This window comes from Engystomops pustulosus, chromosome 4 (assembly GCF_040894005.1).
Source record: "Engystomops pustulosus chromosome 4, aEngPut4.maternal, whole genome shotgun sequence".
Classification (NCBI taxonomy): Eukaryota; Metazoa; Chordata; class Amphibia; order Anura; family Leptodactylidae; genus Engystomops; species Engystomops pustulosus.
The window spans coordinates 207,498,751-207,515,087 of NC_092414.1; the positions used below are offsets into that span (position 1 = coordinate 207,498,751).

The 16,337-nt window shown below is 50.7% G+C and overlaps 1 protein-coding gene across 1 annotated transcript; it reads right to left on the reverse strand.

The window, feature by feature from the left end:
- Window positions 1-2,375: 2,375 nt before the first annotated feature.
- Window positions 2,376-10,115, reverse strand: LOC140128218 (mitochondrial adenyl nucleotide antiporter SLC25A23-like). The gene is made up of 10 exons (XM_072149754.1): window positions 9,763-10,115; window positions 7,659-7,785; window positions 6,943-7,030; window positions 6,373-6,484; window positions 6,092-6,250; window positions 5,863-6,015; window positions 5,589-5,696; window positions 5,343-5,510; window positions 5,117-5,270; window positions 2,376-4,410 (listed from the first exon to the last, which is right to left on the reverse strand). The coding sequence occupies exons 1-10, from the start codon at window positions 9,907-9,909 to the stop codon at window positions 4,226-4,228; spliced, it is 1,401 nt and encodes a 466-aa protein (XP_072005855.1). The 5' UTR covers window positions 9,910-10,115; the 3' UTR covers window positions 2,376-4,225.
- Between the last annotated feature and the right edge of the window lie 6,222 nt (window positions 10,116-16,337).

Here is a 16,337-nt window from a genome sequence, read left to right on the forward strand (position 1 = left end):
TGTGTATGGAGGGGGCAGTGCTGGGTGTTATATATCGCTGCCCCCTGGTGGTGTGTATGGAGGGGGCAGTGCTGGGTGTTATACGTCACTGCCCCCTGGTGGTGTGTATTGAGGGGGCAGTGCTGGGTGTTATATATCGCTGCCCCCTGGTGGTGTGTATGGAGGGGGCAGTGCTGGATGTTATATATCGCTGCCCCCTGGTGGTGTGTATGGAGGGGGCAGTGCTGGATGTTATATATCGCTGCCCCCTGGTGGTGTGTATGGAGGGGGCAGTGCTGGGTGTTATATATCGCTGCCCCCTGGTGGTGTGTATGGAGGGGGCAGTGCTGGGTGTTATATATCGCTGCCCCCTGGTGGTGTGTATGGAGGGGGCAGTGCTGGGTGTTATATACCGCTGCCCCCTGGTGGTGTATATGGAGGGGGCAGTGCTGGGTGTTATATATCGCTGCCCCCTGGTGGTGTGTATGGAGGGGGCAGTGCTGGGTGTTATATATCGCTGCCCCCTGGTGGTGTGTATGGAGGGGGCAGTGCTGGGTGTTATATATCGCTGCCCCCTGGTGGTGTGTATGGAGGGGGCAGTGCTGGGTGTTATATATCGCTGCCCCCTGGTGGTGTGTATGGAGGGGGCAGTCCTGGGTGTTATATATCGCTTCCCCCTGGTGGTGTGTATGGAGGGGGCAGTGCTGGATGTTATATATCGCTGCCCCCTGGTGGTGTGTATGGAGGGGGCAGTGCTGGGTGTTATATATCGCTGCCCCCTGGTGGTGTGTATGGAGGGGGCAGTGCTGGATGTTATATATCGCTGCCCCCTGGTGGTGTGTATGGAGGGGGCAGTGCTGGGTGTTATTTATCGCTGCCCCCTGGTGGTGTGTATGGAGGGGGCAGTGCTGGGTGTTATATATCGCTGCCCCCTGGTGGTGTGTATGGAGGGGGCAGTGCTGGGTGTTATATATCGCTGCCCCCTGGTGGTGTGTATGGAGGGGGCAGTGCTGGGTGTTATATATCGCTGCCCCCTGGTGGTGTGTATGGAGGGGGCAGCGCTGGATGTTATATATCGCTGCCCCCTGGTGCTGTGTATGGAGGGGGCAGTGCTGGGTGTTATATATCGCTGCCCCCTGGTGGTGTGTATGGAGGGGCAGTGCTGGGTGTTATATATCGCTGCCCCCTGGTGGGGTGTATGGAGGGGGCAGTGCTGGGTGTTATATATCGCTGCCCCCTGATGGTGTGTATGGAGGGGGCAGTGCTAAGTGTTATATATCGCTGCCCCCTGGTGGTGTGTATGGAGGGGGCAGTGCTGGGTGTTATATATCGCTGCCCCCTGGTGGTGTGTATGGAGGGGGCAGCGCTGGGTGTTATATATCGCTGCCCCCTGGTGGTGTGTATGGAGGGGGCAGTGCTGGGTGTTATATATCGCTGCCCCCTGGTGGTGTATATGGAGGAGGCAGTGCTGGGTGTTATATATAGCTGCCCCCTGGTGGTGTGTATGGAGGGGGCAGCGCTGGGTGTTATATATCGCTGCCCCTTGGTGGTGTGTATGGAGGGGGCAGTGCTGGGTGTTATATATCGCTGCCCCCTGGTGGTGTGTATGGAGGGGGCAGTGCTGGGTGTTATATATCGCTGCCCCCTGGTTGTGTGTATGGAGGGGGCAGTGCTGGGTGTTATATATCGCTGCCCCCTGGTGCTGTGTATGGAGGGGGCAGTGCTGGGTGTTATATATCGCTGCCCCCTGGTGGTGTGTATGGAGGGGGCAGTGCTGGGTGTTATATATCGCTGCCCCCTGATGGTGTGTATGGAGGGGGCAGTGCTAAGTGTTATATATCGCTGCCCCCTGGTGGTGGGTATGGAGGGGTCAGTGCTGGGTGTTATATATCGCTGCCCCCTGGTTGTGTGTATGGAGGGGGCAGTGCTGGGTGTTATATATCGCTGCCCTCTGGTGCTGTGTATGGAGGGAGCAGTGCTGGGTGTTATATATAGCTGCCCCCTGGTGGTGTGTATGGAGGGGGCAGTGCTGGGTGTTATATATCGCTGCCCCCTGGTGGTGTGTATGGAGGGAGCAGTGCTGGGTGTTATATATCGCTGCCCCCTGATGGTGTGTATGGAGGGGGCAGTGCTAAGTGTTATATATCGCTGCCCCCTGGTGGTGTGTATGGAGGGGGCAGCGCTGGAGGTTATACATCGCTGCCCCCTGGTGGTGTGACTGCACCTGGAGTGTTCTGTTATTTTGATCCGTGTCCATTACGCTTTCTGGTGCCTGCACCCAGTGACGCCGCGCACAGCACCGGGTGCTGCTCTGCCATCATAGTCCTTCTATAGAGGGCGGACAAGGGCTCCCCCAGTGGCCACTTCTAGGCACTGCACAATAATACACAGAAGGATAAGAATCAGAAATGTCTTTATTTCAGTGTAAATCTGCGGACAGTAGTGCGGGTGTAGTATAAGTACAGTGCAGGCAGTACATGCCGAGCCCTCAAATGCAGGAGCGCAATGCTCTGCAGATCCACACACAGGCAGCAATGTTCTGCAGGCACAGGTGCAGTTGTGGTGCAATGCTCTGCAGAATCACTGCAAATCTCCACGTACAAATTATTCACAGGACATTTCCCTTTAAATAACCTACAGAATATATTAATAACATAACCAAAACCTACAGGCCGCAGAGCATCGAGAATAATCACCAGACATTGTGATGTAACGCTCTGCAGAATCACAGCTCACGTATCCATTCCTCAATAAGATGCTTGAGACAAACGGTAACGGCACTTATACTGCCGCAACACACAGGTGAAATGCTCTGCAGATCTACACCAGTAGACACCGTCTGCAGGACACACACATCAGGTCGTAATGCTCTGCAGAATCAATGTAAATATTATCACCAATATTTTCATCAATATACAGCCTCAGGTGCAATGCTCTGCAAATGCCCCCAAAACAGAACAGGTAATGCATATATGGCAACAAAATGTTCTAAAACATCCATCTGTAGACACAGGCTGAAGCGCAATGATCTGCAGATATTCAGGGCGCGTTCACATGTCGTGTTCCACTGTAGCGCTTTTGTCAGTTCAAAAACGCATCCAAAACGCAACATGTGAACAAGCCCTGAGGGCTGATGGGGTTTTTTTCCGTCGTACAGTTCTTATCTAATATACAACTGATGAAATGCTCTGCAGAGGTCCATGCAGAGCTCCACAGGGATATAGTCAAACACTCTGCTCACCTTTGTAGTGCAATGCTCTGCGCACCCAGCCACATCTTTGTAGTGCAATGCTCTGCACACCCAGACACATCTTTGTAGTGCAATGCTCTGCACTCCCAGACACATCTTTGTAGTGCAATGCTCTGCACTCCCAGACACATCTTTGTAGTGCAATGCTCTGCACACCCAGACACATCTTTGTAGTGCAATGCTCTGCACACCCAGACACATCTTTGTAGTGCAATGCTCTGCACTCCCAGACACATCTTTGTAGTGCAATGCTCTGCACACCCAGACACATCTTTGTAGTGCAATGCTCTGCATACCCAGACACATGTTTGTAGTGCAATGCTCTGCACACTCAGACACGTCTTTATAGAGCAATGCTCTGCAGATAGTATCACTGGCAGGCATCCTGGCTGTGGCCGGGGCTTGTTCTGGGCTAGTAATAAATAACACTACGACCTGACGCTACGTTCTCTCCCCAGACGCGCGCTGATATAAATACACTCACACCCCAATGACTGGCCACAAAGGTAAAACTTAGTAACATTCATTAAAAGAGGAAATAATTGTGTAAGAGGCTAAATAATGGATGTCACTACAACTCCCAGCATGCCCTGACAGCCTGCACGGTGGGAGTTGTGCTTCCAGAAGCTAGGTGAGCCCTTATTGCCCTGCTATGCCCCCCGGCTGCAGAGCGATGCATTACATTCAGTGAGTGCAGCAGGTACATTCAGGTGAGGGCGGGGGGTCGGGGTCGTGTTCCCCTCCAGCAGCCTCACCAAAAAGAACAAAAACTCTTCAACATGCAAAATATACATTCAGTATAAAATGGCCTCCACAGTCCAGGGGTCCAGGGGGTCAGTGGTAAGTGGCAGTATGAAGCCCCCCAGACGTCATCCCCTTCTATACAGCGGTATTCCATAGAAGGGGGTGCACTGTCCATCCTAGGGGTGCGGCTCCTGTGTGTGTGGGGGGTTTGTTCCTGATACATCAGTCCCTGGGGTCGTAGTCTCTGAGGTCTCACCGGCTGGTCACCCCCAGCACACGCTTCATGTTCTCATACACGACGTAGCTGATGCTGACGGCAGGGATCACCTTCATGAAATTGGGGGCGATGCCTCGATACAGGCCGAGCACCCCCTCACGAGCCACGATGTAACGGAACAGAGCCACCATGGAGAGCTGCGGAGACCCCTGCATAGTAGCTGGAAGCAAGAGATGCAGAGCGTTACCTCCACAGCTGCACTCACAATTCTGCTCTTTGACCCAATGCCATTACGTATTTATGGCTTTCACTATACGCTCCTATTCTATACAGAATCCTTCTGTATGAAAAAAATGTCTTCGTTTCACCATCTAGTGATAACTTTTTCAAACTTCCCTGTGTAAGGTGCCAATTTTTGTGGGGTTAGATGACGTTTTCACAGCTGCCATTTTGAGCCATGGTTCATTTAAATTTTTATTTGTTGCGAAAGGGAAAAAAAAGTGGTGATTCGGACATATTTACGCCACTGACACACTGTTACAGATCTTCAGCAATGACAGGTCCTGTAGTCTTATAAAGATTCCATGCTGTCATGGCAACTGATTGTGACTCCCCGATGAGGTCACGGGGAGCGCTGTGCTGGGCCATAAGGTGGTGCCCATGCACCGGTTAAAATTTGTGATAGGTGCCAGCACCGATTGTGGGTGTTTGCGGTAATCTGCAGCACCCGGCCTGTATAGATAGGGATATGCCTAATAGCACTCTTCATACTCCCTTAACTCCCTAATACATCACAAGTCGCTAAGGGGTTAAATGTAATCACCTATCCACCAGATAAGGGGTAATGTGGTATTTGGTGGGGGTCTGTCCCCTAATCACTCTCTATCCCCTTCTCATGAGCAGCAGGTGTCGTTTTCCTTTCTCACCTTGTGCCTGCATGCGTGTCCTGACCAAGGCCAGAGGGTAGCTGGCGATCTGCCCGCAGGTGCTAGAGATGGTGCCACACGCCAGTAACACCAGGACTCCTGGGTCTGGGCTGGAGCCGGTCTGGTACCTCTGTAACCACGTGTTCTTCAGTGTCTGGAGAATGAAGACAAGGTTATACAGAGCAGCCTCTATACAGGGGTCTCCCATCCCCTGACCCAAACTCACCTCATAGACTGCCAAGTCAATGCCCGCGTACGGCACAATGCCCAGCAGGTTTGGGAGGTAGCCCTTGAAGTACGCTCTGACCCCTTCAGTGCGCAGGATGTGCCGGGCACAGTCCGACATTCCCGAGTACTGACCCGTCCGCCGCAGCGCCAGCCTCGTCTTGAGAACCTATGGAGACAAAGATCCCAGATCAGTCTCCTTATTATCCGGTTCATCCACCCCATGAGTGCCGCACTGTCCAGTCACCTCCATTGGATAGATCATAGTCTGGGCTATGGCGCCAGCCAGTGAGCCAGCGATGAATCTCTCCCTGACCCTCAGCGTCTCCTGCTGGCCACGGATCAGCTTCTTAATCTGTGAAATAAGTCCATATGCATTAGGCGGGTGTGTCAATGATCGGGGTGCGTTCACATTGGCAGGTTGTAAGCTGCAATAATTAGGTCCCATTCACAGAGCTGCAGTGTAAAGCATGGTGGACGGACATAGGGTGTTGGACTATTTCAGCCTCCGTAGGACTCACCTGCTCGTACGCCATGAACTTGATAGCAGATTCTGGTGCGATCTTCAGAACATTTATCCCGTTGCCTCGCCAGAGCGATCGGATCCCTCCCTCCTGGATCATGGCCTTCAGACCTCTCAGCATGGAGAGTCCGTCAGATCTAGTCCCATGGACCTGGATACAGGAGGATGAAGATCCATGAGCACAGAGGCGGTGGGAGATATACACACAGGGGTCTCCCTTCTGTTACCTGCATGAGTACTTTCAGCCTGTCCAGGGGGGCCGTTCCTGTCCTGGAGACCGCCCCTGCCACCCCTCCTGCTAGAAGCTGCTTCCACCACATGCCCGATCGGATCTCCTTCTGGGAAAACTCATCCGGAACGGCCAGGGACTCCCCTATGTCAAGCACCTGGAATTATTTCCAATGTATACAGTCATGAAGCAAAATTTCCCACATGCTCATCCTGAAATACTCTGTGCTGCTGTGGGTTCTCTCCCACTTGTCTCCATGCAGCGGCCTGTGATACTCACAGACGAGTGCTTCCAGTACGTGACCACCTCCTCCATATTGTGCAGGGGATTCAGTAGGAAATGATCTCGCCATTCCAGCCAGTCAATGGTTAACGTGCCGTCACGGTCCATACTGTGTGCAGACAAGAGAGACGCGTCAGAACCGAGCGGTGCATGATGACAGCGGCCTCCACTAGCTGCTGGCATCACAGAAAAGACCGAAATATTTTTAATGTGTTGTAAAAGTTATTTTTTAACTTGTGTTTTTAGCCTTCTCTGTACTCAATGGCGTGGGAAACAGTCAGCAGCTGTATAAGACATGCTGACAGGTTCCCTAACTGCTGCTGCTCATGTTACTAGCTGTGTGTGGCGACATTGGTCTCTGCTCCACACAACTCCCCCAGGTGACAGTCAGGGGTCATGGGTGACAGAGGGACAACTGTGCACATACAGAACAGGTGGCGCTGGTCCCAGCACCATGTACAGCACCATGTAGCTACAGAACAGCTGGGGGTGGGCAGGAGGTAAGTGACCACCCAGCTATAAAGGGATATTGTGTGTGTAAACACCCCTCCCCCTTTAACCTCTCACCTCTGCAGGATCTTCTGGGCCTGGGTCAGTGTGATGTGAACCCCAAGACCATGGAAACATTCCTGGATCTCTGACACATCAATGTGACCTGTAGGGGGCGACAAGAACAGAAATAACATGAGACAATGGACACTTTCCCGGGAACAGCCTGAGGGCATGTGGGGAGGGGGCATGGGGTATCACGTACTTATACATGGTGCCCCCGTATATATGTATATATAGGCCTCTCCAGCTCATCACTGATTGGTTACTTCATAATCAGATGACAGATGTAATCACATGTATAATATAATGGGCGGGGCGCTGGCATCTACCTGGCGGGTACACCGCCCCATGTGATAAGTCAGCAGCTGGCACCCGGCCTGGCACCCGCCTCTCATCACCTTGGAAAAAAATGAAATTCATGACCTTGAAACTTGGATGAGATTATTATGTGCGGCAGCCGGGGGCTGAAATTGTATTGTTCTGGTGTTCTGTGCACCTAGGAGATGACCTGGGCCACTACTCCATGACATGGGTGATCCTGGGGTCAGTATATATATATACCCAGCAGTGAGGCCTCCTCTGTCTTATGTTACATATTCAGTGGAAGGGGGGGGGGATACTTTCCCCGGTATCAGTTACACCCTGTATCCCCCCGCATCTTCCTGCCCGCCCCCCTCATCATCTGTACGGGGGCGGCTATGATTACGGATGTGGTATATATATATATACACCATCGTTGTTGCGGTCCAAGCTGTTGAACATGATGAGGAGTCTCTTCTCCCGTTCTGCCAGGTATCTGGTGAACTCATCAAAATCCAGCTGCCCGTCCTGATCAGTGTCCCCGGCCCGGAGGATCTCCTGTACAACGAGAGCAAGGGAAAGGGGCACTTACTAATATTCCACAATGGGAAAGACATCACATGATACATTACATGAAATAATGGGAAATGACACCGGGAAAAAGTTGTGAACATATGAAGAAGGAGAGGTGGAAAGTCATGGCACCAGCGGAGATCTGTCAGTGATTAGGAAGCACACCCTGACACTGAGTGATAACTAACATCAGCTGCTATAACTGATGTGTGAGGCCAGGAGCGCCCCCTGTGGTCAGACCCTCTGGACCCAGCACAGTGCAGAGGACGGGGCTCCCTTCTTCATCCCTGAGGGCGCGTTCACATGCAGTTTCTGATGTCCAGACCAGGAGTGAAGTGAAAACAGGTGGAGCAGCTTCTCATAATAACACAATTCAGGGATATATATTACTGTATATACTCAAGTATAAGCCCAGGATACTAATTTTAACATAAAAAACTGGGAAAACCTATTGACTTGAGTATGGCCCATAGGTCCTCTTCTTTGTTCTGATGCTAGGGCTCTGGGTCCCTGTGCTGCCGGGGTATATACCATGATGTCAGCTGCTTGCTGGCATTATAATGTCTGCCAATGGCAGTGTACACGCTATAATGCCGGCTCATGGTATATGCAGCGCACGTAAACCCAAAGAGCCGGAGCTTCAAAAGAAAGAAGAGGACCTGCAGGGGGCGCTGGAAAGGTGAGTACAGAGGGGGTTTCATAGACTCGAGTATAAGCCCAGTAAGGGGTTTTCAGCACAATTTTTCTGCTGAAAAATTTGGCTTATACTGGAGTATATACGGTATATACTGCACTGATTATGACATCTCCGCTCTGTGTATTACACCTCACATATCACACTGTGCGTGTATATATAGAACCAGCTACATACTGTATAAGAGGACAATTTATATTACACTCCAGCGATAGTCACTGTATATATGAATTCCATCGCTGTATATACTGTGTATTGTATACTATCCCTGTATATATTGTACAATGTGTGTATATAACTACTACTGTGGTATACACCTAGTCTCTCCAAATCAGCAGCACCACTATATACAGATATACCATCCCGGTATACGGCACTCTCTGTATACTGCACACTGTGACCATGTATATAGAATATCCTCTCTCCCTGTGTATAGCAGTCACCCTTAATCAGCATTACAGAAGGCTCTGATATAGAACTAAACCTGTATATACAGATACAGAGTATACAGTACATAGCACCCTCCCTGTATACACCACACCCACTCTTCATATATACAGTACATAGAACTCTCCCTGTATACACCACACCCACTCTTCATATATACAGTACATAGCACTCTCCCTGTATATAGTACACCTCTCTCCCTGTATATAGTACTCCCTCTCTCTCGCCCTGTATATAATACACCCCCTCTCCCTGTATATAGTACACCACTCTCCCTGTATATAGTACTCCCCCCCTCTCGCCCTGTATATAGTACTCCCCCTCTCTCTCCCTGTATATAGTACTCCCCCTCTCTCTCCCTGTATATAGTACACCTCTCTCCCTGTATATAGTACTCTCTCTCACTCTCCCCCTGTATATAGTACTCCCCCTCTCTCTCCCTGTATATAGTACACCCCTCTCTCCTGTATATAGTACCCCCCTCTCTCCTGTATATAGTACACCCCTCTCTCCTGTATATAGTACACCCCTCTCTCCCTGTATATAGTACCCCCCTCTCCCTGTATATAGCACCCCCTCTCCCTGTATATAGCACCCTCTCTCCCTGTATATAGCACCCTCTCTCCTTGTATATAGTACTCCCCCTCTCTCTCCTGTATATAGCACCCTCTCTCCCTGTATATAGCACCCTCTCTCCTTGTATATAGTACTCCCCCTCTCTCTCCTGTATATGGCACCCCCTCTCCCTGTATATAGTACCCCCTCTCTCCCTGTATATAGCACCCCTTCTCCCTGTATATAGCACCCCCTCAGTCACCCACCTGCTCGGCGTTGTGGCAGGCTCTCATGCCCATGGCTGCCAGTCCCTCCCGCAGCTCGTTGATGTCCACATGTCCGTCCTTGTTGGTGTCCAGCTGGCTGAATAGCGCGGCGTAGCGCTGCCCTCTGTCCGCATCGGGGTCTTCCATGTCGGGGCAGGAGCCAGTGGCCCCGGGGGCCTGTCCCGGCACCAGCTCTGGAGATGTAATGCGCGGAGAGCAGTGTGTGTGTGCCGGGCCCGCCCGCACGGAATCTGCGCAGCGCTGGGACTGCGGTACTACAGCCCGGGCCTGCTGGGAGTTGTAGTCCCGGGGAACTAGAGAAACACTCAGCGAGGAGCAGCTGCGAGCCGTGCCATGCTGTGTGGCCGTGTGCCAGCCTGTAATGGAGGCATCATAGCATCAGCTCTACAGGGGGAGGGGGTCACCTCATATGACTTCATTCACACCAGCCACATCTGCTGCGGATAATGGCTCACATCCCTTCACATCACTTCACTGCTGCTCTGTGCCTGACCCATTATGTGTGCAAATCTAAGGAAAATCACCACATCTAGAGCAGGCCAGACATAAGAGACCGGAAAACGGCGACTACACGGATTGTGGCCCCCTGAAAACCGACCTCACCTTCCTACCCTCAAGACGCAAACTACGGAGTCGCAGTCCTCAGGTTGTGATCCGTGTCTGAGGCGTATGTCTCATATGGCTTCCATTGCTGCACATCCGCTAATAAGACAGAAAACCGGCAGAGATGTTACTGCCTTATCCCAACACAATTGTGCCGGGGGCGCGTTCACACGTTGCGTTTATTAACACGTAAACAGAATCCATTTATGTTTACAATATGTAAACTGTGCTAGCAATGTGTTTACATTGTGTTAACGCAAAGTGTGAACGCACCCTAAATAGCAACTACTCTGTGACTACAGACCACATGCGGATGACATCTATGGGAAGATAAGGGCAGGAATAGGGACTGCTCTGGGTTTTCTACAACCTCCAAATATTCATCTGCATCACATGAAGGCGTCAGTGTGACATCCGCAAAATTATACCCAAAGCTTATTCACACAATGCAAAAAACATAACATGCAGCATGTAGTTATCCGCAGTATATAATCAGTGCCGGGAGATTTCCACTGATTACGGAGGGGATTGTGCTGTCCGGGCCTCCCCCACCTCACACAATAGCCCCTGTCCCTGGGGTCCTCACCAGTATATAACATCATGGAGCCTGCTCAGGAGGATCAGCGCGCAGACTCCTATAGGGCTGTGTTCACATGGCAACTAATACACAAGGCGGTAATAAAGAATAAAGCGGATGTGAGGGTTCCCCATCTATAAATAATACATCTATATAGCGCTATACGGTGTGAAGAGCTGCCATATCACAGCAGTCCGGACTCCATTGTACACATCCTATGTCCTCCTCTTCTCATTCAGCCCAGGACACCGTGACGCCTCCTCCACCCACACCTTGTTTCTGCAGTGGCCCAGGTCCAGATGTTTGAGGTCATAGAAATTATTGGATCTGTGTTTTTATCTAAAAAAATAGTTGCATTTCATCCGCCAGTGCCTCTCCTGTACCTGCTGCCGCCCGGAGCAGCTTTGTGCATAAATTATAATCACATCCAATAAATCTATGGTTAAAGGCATCTACCACCAGGATAAAGGATTGTATGCAAATCAGCCTGAGGGGCTCCAGAGGTGTTAATGGAGCCTGGAGCCCCTTAAGCTCATTTGCATACAGTCTCTCATCCTGGTACGGTAGTAGATGTCCTTTAAACACCGACATGAATTAATCTTAGACCAGGTGTATGTGTAATTGGAAAAAGATACACAAAAAAAAAAAAATGCCAAACCTAAAATGCATCTAAATTGTGCAAAAAGAAGGCAACATACACAGATATACACAATAAGGGGATCTGCACACGTTGCAGCTTTTCATGCAGGAAATCCACATGAGACACGGACATTTTCTTATGTGCACGTGTTCACCGGATCCGAAATTAATTCAAGCAAAAATCTGTATTGTGATGCGGATTATCACTATTCCATAGGTTACAATGTAAGGCTACATTCACACTGCCACATGGGGGACGTATATATGGCCATAGACGGCAATGGGCGCACGGTACCCCGTGACATGTCCTAACTTTCCTCGCTATACGCCGCAGTGCGCCATATTCCTCTATAGAGAGGGGCGAGGTGAGCAGTGCACAATTCTGATCCAAATTCTGGAAGGGAAGGGGTTAACAGCCTCTATTCTGGAAGTTTTTGTTTTTCAATATGAGCCACAAACAAATTTTCCTGAAATAAACACAAAGAAACCAAGCGCCGAGATCTGACCAGTTGCTATGGGCAACAATCCCAAATTTCTTCTTGATTCATTGTCTTTGTTATGTGTGTTTAATAGCATCCTCCCGGTGAGAATGCTGTGTATCCCCTATAACATGACATTGGCAGTGCCGGCTGCCGCCACTTGTGTGCCAGGGGATGGCAGCAGCCAAGGGTTTGTGAATGAGAAGATCAGGTACAGACAAGTGTAGGATTACACCAGCCGCCCTACCACATCACTACCACACACAGAGCTGTCTGTGACCACAAGATTTACTCTGCACACACTTCCTAGTGAGCTCTGATTGGCTGAGGGAAGTTTATGTAAATCTGTCATCCTGCTGTCAGTGGTGATGTGTGTATACAAACCTTCCATATCTACAAGATACGTCCTTATATACAGCGCTGTATACACACAGCATGTACCAGCCATCCTTATATACAGCACTATATACACACAGCGTGCACCGACCGTCCTTATATACAGCACTACCGTATATACACACAGCGTGTACCGTCCGTCCTTATATACAGCGCTGTATACACACAGCATGTACCGGCCATCCTTATATACAGCACTATATACACAAAGCGTGCACCGACCGTCCTTATATACAGCCCTGTATACACACAGCATGTACCGTCCGTCCTTATATACAGCACTATATACGTACAGCGTGTACCTGCCGTCCTCATATACAGCGCTGTATACACACAGCATGTACCGTCCGTCCTTATATACAGCGCTGTATACACACAGCGTGAACCGACCGTCCTTATATACAGGGCGTACCGGCCGTCCTTATATACAGCGCTGTATACACACAATGTGTATCGGACATCCTTATATACAGCGCTGTATAAACACCGCGTGTACCGGCCGTCCTTGTATACAGAGCACACACGGCGTACACCGGCCACGCTCGTATACAGAGCACACACGCAGTGTATACCGGCCGCCCTCGTATACAGAGCACACACGCAGTGTATACCGGCCGCCCTCGTATACAGAGCACACACACAGCGTACACCGACCGCCCTCTTATACAGAGCACACACACAGCGTACACCGACCGCCCTCGTATACAGAGCACACACACTGCGTACACCGGCCGCCCTCGTATACAGAGCGCACACACACAGCGTACACCGGCCGCCCTCGTATACAGAGCACACACACAGCATATATATGGGCCGCCCTCGTATACAGAGCGCACACACGGCGTACACCGGCCGCCCTCGTATACAGAGCGCACACACGGCGTACACCGGCCGCCCTCGTATACAGAGCACACACACGGCGTACACCGGCCACGCTCGTATACAGAGCACACACACGGCGTACACCGGCCGCCCTCGTATACAGAGCACACACACGGCGTACACCGGCCACGCTCGTATACAGAGCACACACACGGCGTACACCGGCCGCCCTCGTATACAGAGCACACACACGGCGTACACCGGCCACGCTCGTATACAGAGCACACACACGGCGTACACCGGCCATGCTCGTATACAGAGCACACACACGGCGTACACCGGCCACGCTCGTATACAGAGCACACACACGGCGTACACCGGCCACGCTCGTATACAGAGCACACACACGGCGTACACCGGCCACGCTCGTATACAGAGCACACACACGGCGTACACCGGCCACGCTCGTATACAGAGCACACACACGGCGTACACCGGCCACGCTCGTATACAGAGCACACACACGGCGTACACCGACCGCCCTCTTATACAGAGCACACACACGGCGTACACCGGCCACGCTCGTATACAGAGCACACACAAGGCGTACACCGGCCACGCTCGTATACAGAGCACACACACGGCGTACACCGGCCACGCTCGTATACAGAGCACACACACGGCGTACACCGGCCACGCTCGTATACAGAGCACACACACGGCATACACCGGCCGTCCTCGTATACAGAGCACACACACGGCGTACACCGGCCACGCTCGTATACAGAGCACACACACGGCGTACACCGGCCACGCTCGTATACAGAGCACACACGCGGCGTACACCGGCCACGCTCGTATACAGAGCACACACACGCCATATATCTGCCGCTCTCATCCTCCAAACACGGCAAGGGTCGTTGATACCTAAAAGTTCTATTATGGTCTAATCTGACCACAGGACCTTCTCCCCGGCCTCCCCTAGATCATCAGCAGTAGGACCTTACATGCCCTGCAGAGTTATAACCTATGACATGCAGTGAGGTCATCTTTGAGACTGTGGGGTCTCATTGACAGGGTCGTTCCATGTAGTTATGAGCAGATTTTTGACCTTTCTCCTTACCCCTTGAGGTGACATCTTGCATGGATTAATTTTATTTTTTTTAATCTTTACTCAATTTTTTTCACAATAGAAAAGATTAAAACATAAGAACAATGATGCAATATTTTTCAAACCGTAAAGCAATACATACAGAGTGCAAAGACTTTCTGTATGTTACATCATGGCCAATATATATTAATATACTTCCATGTAACCCCCCTCCACCCCAGAGGAACCAATCAGGAAGATATGGGGGAAAATGAACAATAATAAAAACATTAACCGATACGCGGTCTATTCATTCATAATTGCCAGATATCCCTTAGGCCCCTGGACACGAACCTGTAGAGAACATTAAAATGGCCGTAGATACAACCAGCATGTGGCCCCATGCATCCCAATGGGCACCACCGCACCGTATCATGAGACGTATAAAATTATAGAGCGTGTCCCTTTTTCCCACCGTATATCCGTTCCGTGCGGCCCATAGAAATCAGTGGATACGTATAGAATACAGGCTAAATATGTGCTGTATGTGGCTGTGCAGCGTATGCCGCCGTATATACGTGCTGTATCCAGAACCAGTGGGAGGTGCATTTTGTCAGCGAGCCATCATCTGCCATCATATACGGATACAGTGCCATAGTGTTACAATACGTCCCCTATTTATGGGCAGAATAAGGCCGTATATACAAAACAGAAATTACCATCCGGTCGTGTGCATGAGGGCTTGGGGTAGTGATCCGGTTGCATGATTTGCATCCAGATCACAGCCCAATACACATCTATGGCTCCTGGTCACATGGTGCATCACCGGACCGAGACAGGCAGCCGCTTGTCCACCTATAGAGAGGAGGGGTATAGAGCGCTCACCCCTGCTCCTCCTGGCCCTGTGTGTGTCCGGGATCTGTTCCTGGGCCATGAGAATGAGCCCTAAGGGGCAGTTTTCTACCCGATGTCCAGGCCTCCATGTGTTCTGCTGAGATCAGAAGATCCAGACTCATTTCCCTGAACAGTGGCTGAACACATTTCCAGTTATACACTATGATTTTCCTAGCTATTAGCAAGACTATGTGACTCCCACTACTCCAACCTCAGTAACCAAGACATATTTCCGGATCATTAGGTATCTGACTGTTATATTAGTTGTTGTCTTCAGACGATGTCCCTGTATTGGTGCAGTTTTAGGCTCCTCCACATCATGTGAGCCAAATCTGCATCAAACACATCACACTACAGGGATCTCTCATTCTTATACATCTTGAAATTAGTCAAAAACATTTTGGGATAGGATATAGGACATATTTTTAGTCACTTCAGAGAATCCATTAATTTATAGATCCATTAATTCTTCTTTCCATTTATTATAACTCTGACCGGCTGTGCATCTCCTATTCCACGTCTTCAGTCACTGATACACCTTTGCCATAAAATCCCTCCTAGTAACATGTTGGGCTATCATCCTAAACATATTGGGGCAGATTTATCAAGTGTCTGAAAGACAGAATATTTCTACCAATCACAGCTCAGCTTTCATTTTACCAGTGCACATGGATATTTTAAAGGGGAGCTGTGATTGGTTGCCATGGGCAACTAGAAATAGTTGGCAGGACAGGTATATACACGACCCCCAAGCACCTGGCGGGACAGGTATATACACGACCCCCAAGCACCTGGCGGGACAGGTATATACACGACCCCCAAGCACCTGGCGGGACAGGTATATACACGACCCCCAAGCACCTGGCGGGACAGGTATATACACGACCCCCAAGCACCTGGCGGGACAGGTATATACACGACCCCCAAGCACCTGGCGGGACAGGTATATACACGACCCCCAAGCACCTGGCGGGACAGGTATATACACGACCCCCAAGCACCTGGCGGGACAGGTATATACACAACCCCCAAGCACCTGGCGGGACAGGTATAT

Coding starts and splice junctions, on each gene's coding strand:
- LOC140128218 (XM_072149754.1), bottom strand. CDS start 9,909: ATGGAAGACCCCGATGCGGACAGAGGGCAGCGCTACGCCGCGCTATTC. Junction 6,016..6,091: donor GGCTGAAAGTACTCATGCAG/GTAACAGAAGGG, acceptor TCCTGTATCCAG/GTCCATGGGACTAGATCTGA. Junction 4,411..5,116: donor GACACGCATGCAGGCACAAG/GTGAGAAAGGAA, acceptor TCTTGCTTCCAG/CTACTATGCAGGGGTCTCCG.